This window comes from Stegastes partitus, unplaced genomic scaffold (genome assembly GCF_000690725.1).
Source record: "Stegastes partitus isolate 25-593 unplaced genomic scaffold, Stegastes_partitus-1.0.2 Scaffold88, whole genome shotgun sequence".
NCBI classification, from domain to species: domain Eukaryota; kingdom Metazoa; phylum Chordata; class Actinopteri; family Pomacentridae; genus Stegastes; species Stegastes partitus.
The window spans coordinates 738,505-759,046 of record NW_007577819.1 but is presented as its reverse complement, the minus strand read 5'-3'; the positions used below and the strand labels follow the sequence as shown (position 1 = coordinate 759,046).

The 20,542-nt window shown below is 41.0% G+C and overlaps 1 protein-coding gene across 1 annotated transcript in view; it reads right to left on the bottom strand.

Annotated features, from left to right (window-relative positions):
- znf804b (zinc finger protein 804B) overlaps positions 1-20,542 on the bottom strand; it is a 56,689-nt gene that overhangs the window by 13,139 nt on the left and 23,008 nt on the right. Inside the window, exon 2 of the mRNA XM_008277068.1 lies at positions 6,235-6,372. Within this exon, the coding sequence (XP_008275290.1) occupies positions 6,235-6,372 (138 nt within the window). The remainder of the gene's footprint in view (positions 1-6,234; positions 6,373-20,542) is intronic.

Here is a 20,542-nt window from a genome sequence, read left to right as displayed (position 1 = left end):
ATAGGTCCATTACAAATAAAGCTCTTTAATAATACTAATTTTTCAAAACACACTAGATCCTTGCTTGTGTTGTATCTGCTCTCAGATGTACGTCGCTTTGGATGAAAGCATCTGCAGAATGAAATGGTAGAATTGTAGGTACACACTAAGACTGAACAATTCATCAATTTCAAATTAAAATTGCAATTTAAGAGTCTACAGTTGTAGTTTAGGATGTATGTCATGCAGCACATCTGATGCAGGGTTTGAACTGTCCTGTCAGTGCTTCTACAGATTCACGCTTTTGATGGTGTCACATTTTAAAACTATAAGACAGTGAATAACAAACAGTAGCCAAAAAGAAATACAGCGCAAATCAATATATCTGCCTGAAAAGTAGATATTTTCCCCAAGTCATCCCCTCCCAGTACAAACATTACCTTGAGCGAGATGCAGACAGTGCAGGTTAATTCCTCCAGTCACGCTACCTCCTTTCACAACAAACATCTATTGTGAAACCTGTGTTTGTAGCCATGTCTCCTCCTGTGTTATTCTGCTATAGAGGTGGTGTGGGCTGTATTTCAGCAGCACGTACGCTACCGAGTGATCATTCAAAGGGATTTCATTGAAATGCTCCAGACAGCATAGCGTCTCTGTGATCGCGTGGCTCTTTCTCAAATGCACGTTGCTACTTGACCATGAAGCAACTCGACTCCATAAACCGAACAGGCTACAGTACACACGGTTAAAAGAGAAAAAGTGAAAGTCCAGCAGTAACATTGTACAGAAATGCTGTAAACTGATGGAATATCACCTCATAGATAGATAGATAGATAGATAGATAGATAGATAGATAGATAGATAGATAGATAGATAGATAGATAGATAGCTTAGTCAATTATATTTAGAGTATTAAACTCAAATTTACCAGTTTCATCTCTGAAGTGAAAAAAAGAATCCATGTCTTTTTATGCAAAAAACATTTAAAAAAGGATATAATATTGTTTTTAACAGTTACTTAGATACTATATGCTGATTAAAGCACATTATTTTAACATTTTTGCTGTGGAAACCTTTGTGATTGTACACGATATCTCTATTTAACAAACAAATCTGTGAATAATTACAGCACCAGGTTGTTGTTGTCACTAATTATGTCTAATGTTAGAAACATATTTACAGTATTAAGCTCGATTTTAAATGTTTTGTCTCGTAAATACAATAAGAAAATTGTAAAATGAAAAGTGGAACTGTCTTTTTATGTACAATAAAATAACATTTATTGCAAAAAATGATAGTTTTGTTGTTATTAACAGTTCCTTATAGATAACATATGCTGATTAAACATGTTAATTCTGCATTTTCGCTGTGGAAACTTGTGTAATTATATAAGATACCTCTCATTTAACAAACAAATCTGTTTAAAATTATAGTACAAAAACTCATTTTCTCATAAAAGTCACTAATTGTGTTGAATTTTAAAATATATTTACAGTATTAAGCTTCATTTTAAGAATTTTATCTCTTAAATACAAAAAGAAAATTGTAAAATAAAAGTTGGAAATGTTTATGTAAAATAAAATAACATTTATTTAAAAACAATATTTATTTAATTGTTATTCACAGTTCCATATAGATAATATATGCCGATTAAAACATGTTAATTCCACATTTTCGCTGTGAAAACTCAAGTAATTATATGATATCTCTCATTTAACAAACAAATCTGTGTGAAATGACAGTACCAATACTCACACTCTCATAAAAGTCACCAATTAAGTCTAATTTAAACATATTTTTACAATAATAAACTTGAAAGGAACAGTTTTATCTGTTGAATAAAATGGAAACAATTGTTAGCTTATGCTAAATTTGCGAATTTGTGTGTCCCAAAAATGTCTAATTTCTTTAATATTAATATTATTTGACATTACACATGTAAATTTGTCTGTTTCTGTTGATTCAAACATATAGAAAAAAATCTGTAAAATTAAAAAAAAAAACACAGATTTCTTTTGTTTTACAGTGTAGTGTAGGATTGAGAGAGAATATTTCAGATTCACAAGCTGACAGATGAGAGAAAAAAGGACCAAACTACATGTCTGTCTGCTACTTCAGCACCTCGGACAGCGCAGCGGATTTCTCCACAGACGACACAGATGAAACTGGCTGTAACTGTCCATGCAAGTGAGCCTGTGTGAGGAAAAAAAAAAACAAAAGCCGAGCAGAACTACAGCAGAACACATGGGCATGAATGCTCGGTGCTTCCTCTCGCGTTTGCACTCTGCCAGCTTATTGTTCTCCCTTAAAACAGGTCCCACTGCAGGCAAACCTGTAGCTATATTTAGAGCCAAACAAAAAAATATCGCGCGCGGAAAACATTCTCAGCGAGCACACGGGGCAAGACATATATTCCTTTCTTTAAAGCGAATACTTTTGTCTTCAAAGGTGATGTCATGTCCCGAACAGCGGGGGAGCGATATTACGGCTGCTCTCCAACATGCCAGTCGAGCTATGTGCTGTGAAGCTCAATGCGTCTGTCAAAGCCTCGATCAATATTCCTTTAGATGTGTTAAGGAGTGCTCCGGCTGAGGCAACTATGGATGAGTCAGAGTTGATTCATATCCACGAGGGCCTCAGAAGGAGGGATGATGTATTCTTAGGTAGCATGTGAGGGGCCATGCTAATGGGCTGATTGCTCCTTTATTTAAAAAGGGAGTGTAATTCTGTTGTAATGAGCAATTTCTGTAATCAGCAGTCAATGCTGATAAAGCCCCGCATTCAGGCGTGTTTATCCCTGAATCGATGACAGGGAAAAAGAGACAGAGCAAACGCAATCAGCTTCCATTCTCCAAAGCCAATACTCCTGCAGGGAAGCTGTCTTCAGCTAGAATTTCATCTGTTGTCTGCTCTGTAGGCAGAGTGTGCATGCATTCCTGTATTTGTGTGTGTGTGTGTGTGTGTGTGTGTGTGTGTTCCTACAGTGCCAGTGGCTACTGTCAGCTCAGTGCCTCATGCACATCGTTTCATGTGCCTGCCGCTGGCTAAAACAAAGCATTAACATTGGCCTGCAGTTGCTTCAATTCATTTTCAAAGAACAATGACAGAGGAGGAACAGTCTTATTTAATGTTTATTTCATGATGCATAGTGTGGGCGTTCAGAAGTGGGAAGCGGCTTGGCTTGGTTGAGAGATTGCCTGTGTTTGAGGACGGAGTGTGTACACGGCTAAGTGCATGTCTGTAACGCTTGTGCATGTGAGTGTATGTCTTGGCATGACAACAGATAGCTGTAGGAGAATGAGCTATCAGCAGAACCTTCAGCTTGTTAGTCCGGAGTGGAGGTTGTCTATGGAAATGGATGTGAAAGCAGAACTCAGGAGAAAACCGGCTGCCGGGGATTTTCCTAATGGTCCATTGGCCTCATCTTGTCCAAACCAGAATAATAGAATCATGCTTGAGCTGTGACTAATAGCTTCATGTTTTATTTGGTACAGAATATTTATTTCTTCTTTTGAAGGAAGTAAAAAAAACTAAAAAAAAATCGAGGAATAAAGTGAATTATAGAAACACTCTTGTGTACCAGATACATACAAATTAACTGCTCTAAATTTTGGACCAGAGAAAAAAGGGAATCTTCTTGTATCATAAATGTGGGGCTCAGAGATCTGGTAATGCTTAAATAATGTACAAATAAATGATGACTTTTCCCCCTCTACTGTTTTCAATCTGGTTCCTTTGGTTGTTGTTTGTTGTATTTATTCATTTTATTCACTTTATGTTTCGTGAAACATTAACACAAAGGTTCTGTTTGGGGTCCCAGAGACCTATTTAACAGCTCAAAAAAACAATGTAGTTAACATTGTTTTATCACCTTGGTGAGTTTGGTTTTGCTGTTAATAGCCTGCCGCTAAAGCAGAGGCAGCATCAGTAAAACGTGCTTAAATAAAATTCTGATGTTGATTTGCAATATTAGAGTTTTAGAGCATTTGTTGATAAGGCTTCGAACCACTAGTGAGATCAGTGAGACCTCCACGAGGGCACATGTAGCATCACTATCTACTACAGGATAACATATTGTACAATTCTTTGATTGTGAATAACTTTTAAGCAAGCAAAAGGTATATATATATATGTTTATATACTGCCCATAGGCTGCAGGGTGGCGCAGTTGGTAGCACTGTTGCCTCGCAGCAAGAAGGTTGCCGGTTCGTGTCCCGGTGGGGGCACCGGAATCTTTCTTGGAGTTTGTATGTTCTCCCCGTGCAACGTGGGTTCTCTCCGGGTTCTCCGGCTTCCTCCCACAAGGTCCAAAAACATGTTGAGGTTAATTGGTGATTCTAAATTGTCTGTAGGTGTGAATGTGAGTGTGCTTGGTTGTCTGTCTCTAAGTGTAGCCCTGTGATAGACTGGCGACCTGTCCAGGGTGTCTCCTGCCTTCACCCTAAATCGGCTGGGATAGACTCCAGCCCCCCACGACCCTAGTGAGGATTAAGCGGTGTATAGATAATGGATGGATGGATACTGCCTATACAACTGATGAAACATGAAGCATTCCCTTGTTTAGCGCATGCTCAGTCTGCAAAGGCATGTAGTATATTTATCAGGAAGTAGAAAAGTAAGAAAGTAAAGTAGAAACTAAATGCAACAAAAGTGAATTCATGATTGTACACCTGTGATTGTCTGCATCATGGCTCCACATCAAAAAAGAGTTGCCAAATAATCAGATTGTGAGACTTCACAAAGATGTAAAATGATTCGGGGACCAACTGAAAATCAGCTGCAGCAGTAATCAGGAGGTACAGAAGCAGCCGTAGTGCCACTAATCAGTCACTAATCTGCAGTCCTCCCAAAGCAAACAGCTTAACAGACAAGTACTTCAGACTTAACAAGGGGTTACCAACAGAGAAAGCTCAGAGTAAAGAGCAGTAACCTCTAATAACTACCTCGCATGCTCTTTGGCAGAAACCTACAAGACCAAACTTTGCTAAGCAACACACAAAAAAGAAGCCTGATGAATGTTGGGAGCACATTCTTTGGTCAGATGATACAAATGAGAAGATAAATTTGTTCAGTTCAGATGGAGTCCAGCATGTTTGGTGTGAACCTGACCAGGACCACCACAGTGGATGTATAGTCCTGACAGTGAAGCACGGAGGTGGCAGTATCATGATATGGGGCTGCATGAGCACAAAACGTGTTGTAGAGATGATATTTCTAGATGAATGTCTGTGGATAAACCAAAATACTGGCTGACTAGACGACTCCCAGCCTGAATCCAAAGCACAAACTCACAAGAGTTTCTAAGGACAAAAAAACCCCCAAAACAACTCTGACCCGGACAAGTGTCGCCTGGCTTGAATCGAAAAGAACATCTTTGGGGAATTTCAAAGGGAAAGGCAGAGCAACACAACCTCTCCAACAAAGAGCAGCTGAAAAAGTAGCCTTTGAAGAATAACAGGACGTCTCTTTAGAAATTTGGTGTTGGAGGATTGAGTCTGTCATCAAACATAACATGAAATAAAAATTTTAAAAAAGGTTTATATCTCATTATTGAAAGGTGGACTGGCTTTTGTTGCACTGAGTTCCTATTGTAAGTCCTGTATGTTTAATATTGTATATCTAAATTGTTAGTTTTTCATTTTCCATAAGAGCAAACACCTACTGTCAGGGTGACACAATTAAGCATGTGCAAACGTCTGGTGCATACTGTGCACTTTTCCACATTCTGGGCTTTACTAATGACACAAAAAAAGTAAATATGTTTAACGTTGTTCACATTTTTAAACATTTAATGCTTACCACTGTATTAAACACAGCAGAATCTCATTTTCATAAAGTCTATGCTACTTATCATTAGCTGCTACAGCGTCGGTGACTTCGTTTTTGATCAATAAATCCGATTTAGCAGTGTCTTAAATAGATCAGCGTGTCAGAACGGAGCTCTAAACGATCAACGCAGTGCTATGCGTGCGTATATACTATATGTGTCAGCTTGGAGTCGAGGCGTTCCACCTCAGTGTGTGTGCTTGTAGGCGATGATTCGGTTGTCACACTCCTACTGTTACCTGCTGGGAAACTGTACCCATTGGGCAGATTGACATGGAAATGCGAAGTAGCGTTCCATCAACACGCGTAATACAAACACAGTCAAATTCTACCACAAGCGATTATTAAAAAAATATAAAATAAAAAAAATAAAGAAGTGCCCGCTTGCGTGTCTGCTTCGACGTATGGCGGCGCGCGTAGCTCGTGTACCTGCTTGTGTGCGTGGTCGTAGGAGTTGATGTGGTTGTCAAACTCCTGGTGTCTGAGGTACTGCTTGTCACACAGCTCACAGTAGAAAAGAGCCTTCAGATCCTCCACTGAGCAGCCCAAAGCCCTCTCCGCGCATTCCTGGAGAAAGAGAGAGAGATGGAAAGAATTGAGTAAGCGCGTTGGAGGGATTGCAAAAGAGAAATGAGAGAGAGTGGAGATAGAGGCACAAACAGACAGAGACATAAAGGGGTTGGAGGGCCGGAGATAGAGAGCGAGGGGAGGAGGAGGAGGAGGACGGGGGGAGCAGAGAACGGCAGATTGTTAGCCATTTAGAGCAAATCTGCATCCCGGAGACATCAGCAATAATAGCCTCTACATGTGCTCTGCATAAAAACTGTTAAACGGCTTCCCATTAAGGTACGTTGCCTTTGCTGCCGCTGCTGCTGCTGCTGCTGCTGCTGGAGGTTGGACAAAGCCACTGAAGCCCTGTGCTCATGGCAACTTGAGCCTGGGGACACATTTAATACAGCCGCTATAATAGAAACCTGCTTATGTGCTGTAATGGCAAATAGTCTGACTGCAGAGAAAGCGGAGGTTGACAGACAGAAACACCGAGCGTCTAAAAATGCACTACTTTTGCACGCCGGCGAGGAAGAAAGTTGCGCACAAAACGCACACGTATGAATAGCGCACGGACGGACGGACACATGTGCAAACGGTGCACGCACCTGAGGGGATAAAACGCTTGTCTGCATGCTCACATCAGCCACCAGGCTTCTTTTTTTTTTTTTTCTTTTGGTCTGGAGACATGCACGGTGTTGTGTACAATAGATGTGTGCGCTCGCTTGTGTATGTGTGTGTTGAGGAGAGTGTGTGTGTGTGTGTGTGTGCATTCATGCCATGCTCTGCTTCAGAATGTAATTTCCCTCAGGCTAGGGGCTGCCAATAAACACTATTGAATTCTGTTCTACACTGACATGATGGGAATTTAATTTGAGGTTGTCACTTCTTTCTCTCTTTCCCTCCTTCTCTGCTTCTTTCCCTCCCTCCGTCCTCATCCTCCTCTTCTTCCTCTCCTCCTCCTCCTCCCTCTCTTTGCTGGTGCTGTCCTTGTCTTTCCTTTTTTTTAACGCTCCTCCTTCAATTCACTCCTTTTTCTCCTATACTTCATCTCCTCCCCCCTCCACCTCCCAACCTCACCATTTATCCCCTCTATTTGCCTTTTTTCTCTCTTTCCGGCGTGCTCCTTTTTTTCTGTTTGGTGAGTCCCGGGTCATGCAGTGACAGAGTCTATTGGCCCCAATTTGCTTCAGTAATATGCCTCCACACAGGAACAGAGGTGAGAGAAAAAAGAGAGGGAGGATACGAATGCAGGCAGGAGGAGGACTGACCCCTGGCTGCTCTGGCAGACACACATCCAGGCCCACACAAACACCTCAGCAGTAATATAAGCACTGGAACAATCATCATTAACCATCAGGAGCTATGTGCTAACGCTACATCCAGGCGGTTTTTTAACTCGAACACATTCACACAGTTTCATCCGCAGGTAGGCGGCTTGTTGTCCGAATCGGTTCAGCGTCGACGGCGCAATGAGACATCGAGCTGCAACTTTCTCATTTTCCGTGACTAATCTACAAGAGAAGTCTGTCCGATAGAACGTAATTTACTCTGATTTAATGCTATTTGGATACGCTGAGTTTTTAAAAAAATAAATGCATCCACAAGACATGAAGTTTGTTGGCATGCAGGCTCCACGTCTGAGCAGCAAAAAAAGGAAGATTTTGGTTGCAAAGACAAATGCAATGTATAGAAACAGATCAGGAGGTAACACAACTAATTTGTTCGAGCGTTTACATCAGCGCCACAAAGCTCTGTGTGACGAGTGCAAAGCCAGTTTTGGGAAGGAAAATGCTATTTTGGCAGCCTTTAGCAACATTACACAACATAAGAAAGGTTCCGATTTGCCTTTTTGTACCTTTTTAAAAACATTTTAAAAAACTTTCAATGCAGATTCACCCCCTAACAAAATCACCTCAATGATTCTGGAAGGAGAAATTCATTAAATAGGGTCATCTGGTGAATATTCTTGCGTTTTTCTACTTTGCAGTGCCATTTATTTTTTTTTTTTTTCCCCCCAATATCACGTAGCCTTGTTTTATTTAAAGAACAGGGATCTATCAAAGTGTGATCTTCACCCTACATGCTCTTGGGAATGTATCACAGCCCAAACAAAGGCCGTTTCTGAGGAGTTGTTGACGCTGGAAAAGGTCACGAAACCGTCTCCAAAGTTACCGAAAGTGTGCACAAATGGAAAAAAAAAAAAAAAAAAAATTCGAGACCAAGCGGTCGGCCAACAAAGAGCCGTGCTGCGAGGTCGCCGGGAACCCAAGGTGATTTCTGAGTAACTAAAGATTAACGTTGATGTTTGTGAGTCCACCATCAGGCTCAACAACAAGGCTGGAGGTGTCAGAGCTGCAAGGACAAAACCACTGCTCTCCCAAAAGAGCCCTGCTGCAGTTTACTTACAGATTATGCGGGCAAAGGCTGTATAAAGTGGAAGGATGACGGTAAAGTCTGGTTTAAATGAAAGCTGCTGCATTTGGAGGAAGGAAAACGTTATTTTTCAGCAGATGAACCTTCGCCCATCTGTGGTGGCGACGATGGTAGGACCACGGCTTGGAGTGGCTTTGCTGCATGTGGGCCGGGACGACTTGGCATTATCGACAGAACAATGAATTCTGAATTGTATGAGCCTATCCGAATGGAAAATGTCAGGAAATCTGAGCGGAGATTGTTGTTTGGCACTGCTAAGCTCTGCGCGATGACATCTGAATGTCATCCAAAGCAAAACACGACACGAGAAAGGTTCCAAAACTTCTTTTTTTATTCGAAAGTTATTTTCTATTTTCTACGCAAATGCATGGCTATGAAGCCACTCCAAACACTGTAGAATGGTTCATTCTTCCCAAATCGAGGAAATTCCTGCATTTTTTTAGTATCGCAAAAAACATTTAGCCGTTTCCAATAATGTGCAGCACTGATGAAGAGGAGGGGGGGAGGCTGAAGGAAACTCTGACAGGACTCTCCTGTAGTAAAATCAACAGAGAGGTAACTAATATACATCGATCCTGTGACCCTCCATATGTGTGTGTGTGTGTGTGCTGCGGTATTGATCTGCCTCGCGGGCTGAAGTCACTACCAGGAAATGATCCAATCACCCTGAGCGGCCTTCGTTTGAGCGCCGCTGATGGGATTGAGATAATGAATGCTGCGAATTTGTCAACTTTACAGCTTACGTAAGATTACATAGGAAGCGCGTGAGTGCAGGTGTTTGTCTGTGTGCACGTGTTTTTTTTTTTTCTCCGATGCCCTCTCGTCTTTCTTCACACCTCCCTGCGCTCTGTCAGGATAATTACTTTTAACAATGAAAAATACATGCAGAAAGAGGCATGTGAGGAGGAGTGTGAATGCATCAAAGCATAAATTGTGGATGTATGCGTGAACTCCGGAGCCATTTGTTTCTGTCGGAAGCATCCTGACAAGCGATTTGCCCGTTTTTCTGTTGAATAATAAAATCAAACACGAGTGCTTCCATTTGCTTCCGATGTACACACCTTATATCATTCCTACTTACCCCTATGCACCAGCATGCACAGACACACTCCTTCCTCCACACACACTTATGCATGCACAGTCACACACACACTCTGTCAGCCTGATATACCAGTGCCAAATTAATCTAGACCTCAATTTACCTCACTAGCATAAATCTGTTTGCAGAATAAGCGCAATTGATATATCTGCAGACCTGAATGGACAGTGATTGTTTGCGTGATTATGTGTGTGAGTGTTTGTGCGTCGCGGCGGATGCGAATGTTTTCCTTTTCGCTTATCTTCAGTTCGTCGGAGAAGAGCCATTTTATTCCCTCTTCATTGCTGAAATTGTGCCACAAAATAGGAGTCGTTATGGACCGTAACCGGAGTTTCAGACACACACGCATGTAATTTAATGTCTTGAGCCGCTGTGGAAATGAACAGGTCACGCCTAAAGTGTTTCCCAGACGTGGTCCGTCAGCAATCGGAGAATGTGTGCAGTGGAAACTAATGATGCACAATATATTCATGAAAAACTCTTCAGAAACTTTAAAAAAAAAAAAAAAAGTCCCTGGAGGAGCTTCTGAGAGTTGTACAGATTCTCAACCTTTCTGATGCAATCACACTGTCACTGCTGTTTGCTTTTTTACTCTTGATGACAGATCAAATCAGAAGCTTCATCCTCATCATGTGAGCACGGACGACTTAAGCAGATTTCAAATAACCACAACCAAAGGGTTTTTCGGAGTTCTTCATCTCATGATTGACCTTCAAGACTGCTGATCTGCACAGAAAATCCCATTAGATAATATGCTTATCGCTGTCATAACTCAACTCCTACTAACATCTTGACACTGATTAAGAGTCAGGTGGAACCATGTCAAGGATACGGAGTGGCTGCGTGTTCCTTTGAGAACAAGTTCGCATCGGGGAGTATTTCATTCACTTGATTGCCGGCCGTCGAGCCATTTCTCTTCTCGGTTATATATAGTTCACTCTCAATCTACAGAATAACTTGCTCCCTCTTCAAAGAAATACAAAATAGGGAAGTCATGATACAAGAAACTCGGTAGCTGCTGCCAACAGGATTGAAACTCCGCGATTCTCGAAAAATAAACCGCTAAAATGTATTTCAAAGAACATTGTGCAAACATGTTGGCATAGCACTGCACCGATATGGAAACACAATGCAAATAATAAACACAATAGGTGAATTTACAGTGCAAAAGTCTCAAGAATGCAGCCCTCAAGTCTATAAAACAAACAAAACTGCGCTATGCAAATAACTTTCCTCACGAGGACTTTCATGTTGCCGTATTTTCTGTGCCTCTAAAAAGCTTCAGATGTAGTCGATTCAGTGTGTGTGGGTCCATTTTGTGCCTGTTTCTCCTGTTCGACATCCACCTCATGCTGATGTTGTGAAAAGACCATTAGGGAAACCACAGAGGCTGCTGCTGCACACACACACACACACACACACACACACACTGCTGCATACTGCTGGTAGCCTACTAATGTTAGCAGCAGCTTTAAGATTAGGCTTAAAACTTTTTTGATAAAGCTTATAGTCGAAGCTGCTCAGGTGACTCTGCACCATCCCTCACTTACGCTGCTATAGGAGGCCCGGACTGCTGCTGCTGCTGCTGGAACGTCCCATGATGCATCTCTCCTCTGCTCTCCACTCTTTTTTTCCTCTTCATGCATTTATATGCCACGACTGCATCCCATTAACTTTGTGTGTTCTCTCCCCTGTAGTTTGTGTTTTGTCCTCTCTGCGGGCATCTCCGGCTGCAGAGCGGCATGTTTCTGATCTGCATCTTCTGATCTCACCACCGGCTCCAGTGTTAAATCTCTCACGCATTTGTCTGTGCTATCCTGTTTTCTCTTCCCTTCATCCTCACCCCGACCAGTCGAGACAGATGTCTGCTCTCCCTAAGCCTGGTTCTGCTGGATTTCTTCTTGTTAAAAAGGCAGTTTTTTCAAATTTAAGTTACTTTTCCAGTATGGGATGTTGGATTAGGAATTGGAGATCGAACCACTGTCCCTCATCCTTGACCTTCCAGGCAGACATGTTCAAGGTATCCGGTAGCTCACGCATGTTAGATAGATAGATAGATAGATAGATAGATAGATAGATAGATAGATAGATAGATAGATAGATAGATAGATAGATTGTAGATTGCAAATTGTGCAGATGGAATAAATGGCAATAATCTGCCTAAAATGCTCGTATTTACAAAAATGTGCAAAAATTGTTAATATTTACAATAATGTACAAAATTGGTGGCATTTACAATAAAACAGAGCATTATAGAAGCATAAAAAGGTGCAATGTGAAAATAGTAATATAATAATATAATAAATACATGTTTAAAAATAAAGTTAGTTTTATTCTTTTTTTTTATTCCTGCTGTTGCCAAAGAAGTTCCTCAAAGAAAATCTTTGGATTTGTTGTGTTTCTCTCGGTAATATAATACTGTAAGGTCTCGCCTTTATAATGCAAAGCACCCCGAGACGACTTATGCTGAGGATTGGTGGCGTATAAATAAACCTGAGCTGAACTGAAACTGAACTTAGCAATTATCAGACCGAGGATGCTGCGCGCCGAGCGTCGCGACAACAGATGCAGCTGCTCACAAAGTTTCAGGACGTGAACATTGTGGTGACATGTTGTTAATATAAAGCAACAGAAGTAACTTCCTCAGCTTGAATCCTGTGTTCACATCCGATCGTTTCTCTTTGAGCTGCTTAGTTAAGTTTAAGATGTTTTCGTCGTTCGTTCCAAATGTGACACAGTTTGAACTTTTGGTCGTTGATCATCGACTCAAAACCTTTCTACGCCACCTGTTGCTTCATCTGCTCTTTCTGACACCAATCTGGAGAAATCACAATCTCTACCAGCCCAGCAAGCGTTCAAACAATGTTTGCTAATATTACCCAAAACCTCTAATAATGTTTCGAAGAAAACATTTTGATGGATATTCATAGTTTCAAACAATGTTCCCATGAGGTTTAAAGTCAACTAAGACAGAACATTTAGAGCAGGAGTGTCCAATCCTGGTCCTGGAGGGCCACAGTCCTGCATGTTTTAGATGTGTCCCTCTTCCAACACTCCTGATTCAAATGATCAGGATCGTTATCAGGCGTCTGCAGAGCTTGATGACGATCTGATCATTTGAATCAGATGTGTTGGAAGAGGGAAACATCTAAAACATGCAGGACTGTGGCCCTCGAGGACCAGGACTGCCCACCCCTGATTCAGAGGATGGAATATTTTCAAGATGTTTTTGAGGCCAGAACATGTTTTTATGACTCGCTCCTGTAATTTGATATCATAGCACAGGTGGAACATTTTACCTGCAATGTTCTGGGGATGTTCAAAATGTTTATTCTATAAAACGCTCCCACAATGTTAGGTAACAACAGAGGAAGGACCTTCTCAATGCAACAGAACAACAAATGTTCAATGTTAAACACTGTCTTTAGAAAACTTTGCTCTGCCTTTAAAAGGAGCATTCTTAGAACTAGAAGAAAACTTCAGTTGAAGACATTGCTGGAACATTGCAGAACTTTCTCAGAACGTTTAAAAATTCTAGCTTGCAGGCTGCTGATAGATATATTTGCAGAGACGAGTGTGAGTTCAAGTCATAAGTAAAGTCCTATGTGTTCTAAATCTGTGTGAATCTGATTTATAAAATAAAAACTGACAAACATTTCACCAGAGGTCTTATAATATTATCAGCCCAGTGACCTGCATGTTTCTCCACGTTTGTTGTAAAGTTTTTTGTTTTCTTTGCACCTTTCTTCTGCCTTTTTTCGTTCTGGCAACTGTTCAATTCAAAGTTTGGAGCAGTTTGGGTGCAAATTTAAGAGTCTTCCATAGACAACGTGACATCATGTGGTTAGAACATTTTACCATCTTGTAGGAAGCACAAGTTTTAATCTGGAGTTTATGGCTGTAAAATCTAAAGATAATGTCAGGAAATCAGACTTTACACATTAATACAGATCCATCCATCCATCATCTATACACCGCTTTATCCTCACTAGGGTTGTGGGGGGCTGGAGTCTATCCCAGCTGACTCAGGGTGAAGGCAGGAGACACCCTGGACAGGTCACCAGTCTATCACAGGGCTACACTTAGAGACAGACAACCAAGCACACTCACATTCACACCTACGGACAATTTACAATCACCAATTAACCTTTTTGGACTGTGTGGGAGGAAGCGGGAGAACCCGGAGAGAACCCACGCTGCACGGGGAGAACATGCAAACTCCACGCAGAAAGATTCCGGTGCCCCCAACCGGCAACCTTCTTGCTGCGAGGCAACAGTGCTACCAACTGCTCCACCCTGCAGCCCCTAATACAGATGTGGGGAGGTTAAGTTACACAAAGCTTCCAGGTTGCTTTCAGGAACTTAAGTACCACAGAAAATCATCACTGTTATGTTTTCATAACGTCGGTATCAAATTGGCAGCGAAGTATCAGTGCGATCCGTGAAATCCGAAATACAAAGTGTTCTGTCATTTACAGCCAAACAGGCCGAGATTTACTCAAGAATAATTCCTCTTTTTTGGGACGTTTCCAAAGTAAATTCCGACTTCAGTATGACAACCACTTGAGCCAATTTCAGTGCAAATATTTTGTGTCAACAGAACATGTTTAAATATGTTTGAGTGATTCTGAATCCCGAAAACAAAATCAAACGTGTCTGAAAAACACCATAAACGGAGCCTCGCGCTCGCAGTGAAAACACAGACTTCTTTTAATCTGCAGCCTGCACATCTGACATGATAATTTGTTATGATTTAATCAATTACATTAAAATAAAGAATTAAAAACAGCGTTCGGCTGCACTTGAGCTAAATTGTTTCTCTCATCTCGCTGGTCACTCTCTCGCTGGTTGTAATTAAATATTGAACAGTATTTTCATGGATTGCTGGACTCAACCTAGAGAGAGGGAAGGCTTCTGAGGCTTACAGACCGATATTACAGTCAAGTAACTCCAGCGCTGTATCCGGGGAGAATTAATTTGATGCATTTACTGTTAGCGCTAGATGTTTGGATGACACATGATAGGAGGAGGCGTAGGCAACATATTACTGAGGGAGAGAAATTAAGTTTTATGTGTTGGAAGGCGTGAAGGAGCCGAAGAAATAAATATTTATGAACTTTTGCGTGATGGAATAACCCCAGACACACATCGAGGATTTAGAGATATCGATACAAAAACACTGAAAATGTTTTTTGTACCAAGTAGATTTAGAGAATTAAAGATTTTATTTTTTAAAACTTTCCTCTCTCTTTCTTTTTGCGAGCATGTATCAGCGCGTCGATACACGAGTTTGAAAAGAAGAGACATCCTCTGACTTATTAAACACGTCGGACATACTGAAGCTGTAGCGGATCAGATGTGATAATTGTTAACAGCACTGCGACACCACTTTTAATTGCAGTCTTGGTTCAGCGTGAAGTTCCAAACACATCAAAAACCAGCAAAAAAAAAAATAAAAATAGGACAGAACAACACTCAGCAGCATGCATAATAAATCCAAGAAGAGAGAGAGAACGGCGCTGATGGTAACAGATTCTCTCTGTTCAAATATATTAACAAATAGAGAACTTCTTCTGGAAAAAACACAGGAAAGACTTCATGAACGTGACCAACTTTGAGGGAACTATTGTTAGAGTAATTGCAGTCGCAGAGCCGACACAAACAAGGCCATACACGGTTACGTGCCAATTAGCAGCGCAGCTCCTTAATGAAAGCCTGTTTCAATGCGCTTATTAACTCTTCATTTTCAAAAAAACCCTACTTCTTGTCGATGTATATTCTAATTAAGCGTATTGTTAAAGATCCACTCCAGTAAAAATCTGTCTTTCTACCTTGCGTCCGTGTCCACTTAGCGTTTATTTTATATATGCTGCAGGAGACATTGTGAGAGGAATAAGTGGCAAACACCAACGTGAAGTATTTCCACCTTGAAACTGCGGCGTGCTGATGACAAAAGATAAGATAAGATAAGCTTTTATTATTTCCACCGCGGGGGAAATTTGCAGCACAGCAGCAGCAGAAAGGGAGAGTGCAAAAATGTAGTGACATGAGTAGAAAAATAGAAACAAACAAGAAATGTATACAAGTGCTGTTATTGCACACATTCTTCTGGATGTGGAAATAACAATATCATGCAGGGGTATTCTATATGTAGAAAAACACTGACGCTGCACAGATTAGACCATGAGTAGGAAAACAGATATTAGAAATACCGACGATGTAAGTAGAGATGATGTTGCACAAAAAACAGATTCCTTCGTAACCAGCTTAAGGAACCAATCTTGCCAACTTGCAGGTTGGGGTTTTCCACAGCAGCCTTCTTCTGCAGAGTCAGTTTCCACCTGCTTCAGATGTTATCAGCCAGTCCAACGCTCGTCATGACGGCTGATCGTTCCAATATCTTCGGGACCAGCAGGTACAGCAATGATTTCACACATAAAAATGGAATAAAAGTCCACATTTTGGGGGTTGGAGGTATAAAGTTAGTGGACTTTCACCCAGAAAACTTGAATTCAAATCCCATCTCCAAATGAATGTTCCCTATTAGTTTTTTTTAACATAATTTTTTCACTTAATTTCTCATTTATTGTATTATATTGCTTATCTGTTTCATGCTTTTATTTTTCTCATCTCGTCTTTTTTCCAACAGTTTTAATTTTTCTATCAATCAGTGTGCATTTTATTCAACTTCTCTGCACTGTTTGCTTAATTTATTACAGACATTTGGATTGCATGTTTGATTTCATTTCATATTTAAAACAATCTGCCTGTAAAGCACTTTGGATAACTTCTGTGTATGATAACATGCTCAGACCTCCTTATAGTATTTTTTCTTTTTTCTTTTTTTGTTTTTGGTTAGGTTTAGACACCAAAACTACTCATAACTACTCTTTAGCAAAGGACCATGGTTGGAATTAAAACTCATCCTTTACTTTACAAAGCTGATTTTGTACGCTACTCTGGAGAATCTACATGCACTTACTCACACAGCCACAAGAGGTCACCAACATTAGCGGGTTCACTTTTTTATCAGTGATCAAAATGGGGGACAGTTCATCTACTGAGCCTACTAGATGGTGAAAGAGCTCCACACCAGCTCACAATGGCCCTTTAATGAGCTGATTCAAACATGTATCGCTAATTTTCTCCAGCATCACGACTTATCATTGTGCTGCATAGACTACAGTGTTTGAGTTGATTTGCAGGTGAGCTGGTGTGCTTCAGCTGCAGTGAGCACAAAAGGAGTGACTCAGGGAGTTCACAGATTTGTCCATGTAGCGTTATACGTGTCTGCTTTGGGGGCACGTGATGTAAATTTAGCCTTTTTTTTTTTTTTACAAGTCTGCAAAAGATCACACAGACTTTTTTTTTTACATGCAGCCCAAAATTTGACATTTGTGTGAACTCAAATGCATGTAGAGAATCCAGAGATACAATCCTCTGTGCATGTATGCAGTGGAATCTACCAAGCAGACTCCCGTGAACGAGACAACCTGTATAATAGCTACGTGTCCGAGAGTGTCCATAGTGGAAGTTTGCACCAGACGATTTTCTGTTTAAGCCCTTTTAAAGCCATCGTGGAACAACTTCTAAATATGTAACTTGGATGCACAAAGAGGAGTTGTAAGGATTTAGCTCAGCAACCACAGAGGAACTTTTAAGGTATTGATTTCTGACAAACACTGGTGAGTGACTCACCTGTTTGAAATTCTTTTGTTCCTCGCCCGTGTGCTGTCTAATGACTCAAATCTCCTGCATGTGTCTGCGGAAATTCCCCCTCTTTCTTCTCGCTCTTTACGGAGGTGTCTGAATGTCAAATTAGTCGCGCAGCTCGCATTAAATCACAAGACCACGCCGTGTCCACTCGTTCGGCATTCGGCAGGTGAAGAGGAGAGAAGAAAGGGAAGAGAGGCGAGCGACACGGGGAGACATTTATGAATTCAGAGAACTTCTAATTGCTACTGTGCCTTGTGAGAACAATTCAATAAACAACTCACAACTGTTTATCAAGCCCAATTAAGTCTTTAATTATCTTCAGCTATAATTATCACCCTACACTTGGCCACTGTAATGAATAGAAACAATTCCATTTGTGGCAAAAAAAAAAAAACAAAAAAACAAATTAGGAAATCTGTTTGCTGCCTCCCCTCCTCTCATCCCCTCTTCCTCCCCCGTCGTCGCTCACTCACATGTATTCACACATTCACGAGTGGGGAGAACTCTGGCAGCGCGGGAGTCTGGCAGCGCGCTGTGATTTCTTGCCATTCTTCTGTAGCCAATGACGGCTGACCTGAGGGCTAAATTGCTTGTTACAGTAATGACCTGTAGATCTCAGCAGCCGACACGCACGCGCCAAACACACACACACCGTCAGGCAGGACAGCCGAGTGCTAATGAGCTGATATTTGCAGGCCTAATGCATCTCCCTTGACTGCCTTTAATACGGCTCTATGGTCGGTCCCCACCCAGTTACTCATCTGATGTGCACTCGCATCTGCATCCTCGCCCCGCGTTGTTGTCTGTGCGCGACTATCTAATGTGTTTGTGTGTGTGTTTGTTTGTTTACAGCCAGTTAGCAGTATGGCCAAAACAAGTACACAGAGCGGCTATAGCCAAAATCGCAGATGTGATCCAGTCATTAGGGTTTTCTTACAGCCAAAAGGACAGATGTGTTAGTACCGGCGACGTCATTCCGCTCGCTGCCAGCAACCTGCTCGCTGGATAGGCTAAAATAACTCACGGAAGGACATCACGACAAACACGGCTCATTGTGTTTATGTCGATCTTAAAGGCGAAGCCGGCGACACTAATGCGCTTTTTTTGGGGGGCTAAATTGAGCAAATATGTCCTCGCAGACCAACTCGGCACAGTCTGCCGCTTTGTCGGGAATGTCTTAGCATCGTATTTGAACTCGCTGGGTAGCATTTAACCACATTTGTCAACACGCAGGCTAATTCAAAGAGGCCTGTTAAAATTCCTGAACTTCTGAAACGGACAGTCCGTAACGCCAAATGTTCTCATCGTCACTGACTCTCTTCTGTCAGGTTACAGGAAGTTTAAAAGGGCGCGTTTTAGCCCGAACCTGGGATGTTTTTTAACGTAACCGAGTATTTTTAGAGCCTAAAATGAACCAGAACAGTGAGTAAAAATGAGACTGAAGTTACATGGAAAGAGTTAACACAGACACCTCAAACAGGCCAATAGAGACTTTCTTCACATTCTAGTCGACTCAATGACAAAGTAATTCAGACGACCTGGTCTCACGACTTCATTACATGCATGGTTGCAAAATAACAACGTGCTATGATGATTTAAATAAAGCTCTTAGGTTGGGTCGATGAAATAATGTTAATAATTGCCAATCAACTTAATCTTATGTGCTACTTTAAACTCTAATTTCTGCATTAGTTGAGTTAAAACTGAACTAAACTTGTAGTAACTTAATGAAATGGGCTTAATAACTTAATTCTACTTCAGCGTGCGCTCAGGATTTCAGTTCAGGTGGAGTGTAGGTTGTAAGAAATACGATACAAAGGACATTTTAAGGTTCTATTTCTCAAGGCTGTGTGGTCTGTTAGCTGCCTGACAAGTTTGTTATTCAATAAATAGTTTTCTTAAAAGCTCTAACAAACTCTGCTAAAAAAGAAAATGCAATTTAGCTTCTTAAACGATTGTCATCTTGTGTTTACAGCGACGGAAATTAAGTACGACACCTGAAAGACGTGCAAGTGCTAGTCAGAACAATTTAGTATTAATGAGCGATCCACTTAAAAAGGTTTATCTCAGTAACTATTAGATTAGTGGTATTTAAATGTACCCGTGATTGTTAAGGAACCCTGAACTCAACAGGGTTCATTTGTTGGACATAATTTTATTAGAAGAAATTGTGTTCAGTCAAAAAGATTGATGCAAACTGTTTTTTTTTTTTAGAGTGTAGGTTGTCATTCATTCTAATCACCGTGTCACAAACTGGTTCTAAGAAAGCGACAGGTCGGGAGTCCGTGGAAGAGATTTTGCTGAAATCAAATGAAAATTATTAGAAGTGAACGAGCACAAAGGAACAATAGAGAGCAGAATTTAGCGACACCGGCGGCGCAGGTGGTGATTTGTGTCGTGTGGGCTGCGGAGGTGTTGGAGGTGTTGAAAGTTTGATGGCAGGTGGATGAAAGAAATGCAACAGGGAACACATGCCAGCTTATATTACCTGAGAGGTCCAGGTGCCAGCTGTCTTCTCATATACACTCTAAAAAATTATGGTTTGGGCTAAAAAAGCATTAATCTTTTTGAGTTAAGACAACTTCTAATGAACTTATGTTCAACCGTCAAACCTGCACTGAGTTGTGGGAATCAGCTTTTCTGCTCCAATCAAATGTATTTTTAATCACCAGTCTTAAATGTCCAGAATTGTACAAGAATGTTGGATTGAAAAAAACATCCTGAGCTCTGACAAATTAAAGCCAATTTTATTTCGTTGCCTCCACTTGAATTTAGTTGTAAGGCCACAAATTCAAGTTTAAATTCCAACCATATAAACTCGATTCAACATTATTATGTTGATACAACCCATCGGAATAATGTGTGCAACTTTAACGGTTTATCTAAATGAGTGAATTACATTTGTGTTTGTGTCTTTCAAGCATACCTTTAATTAAG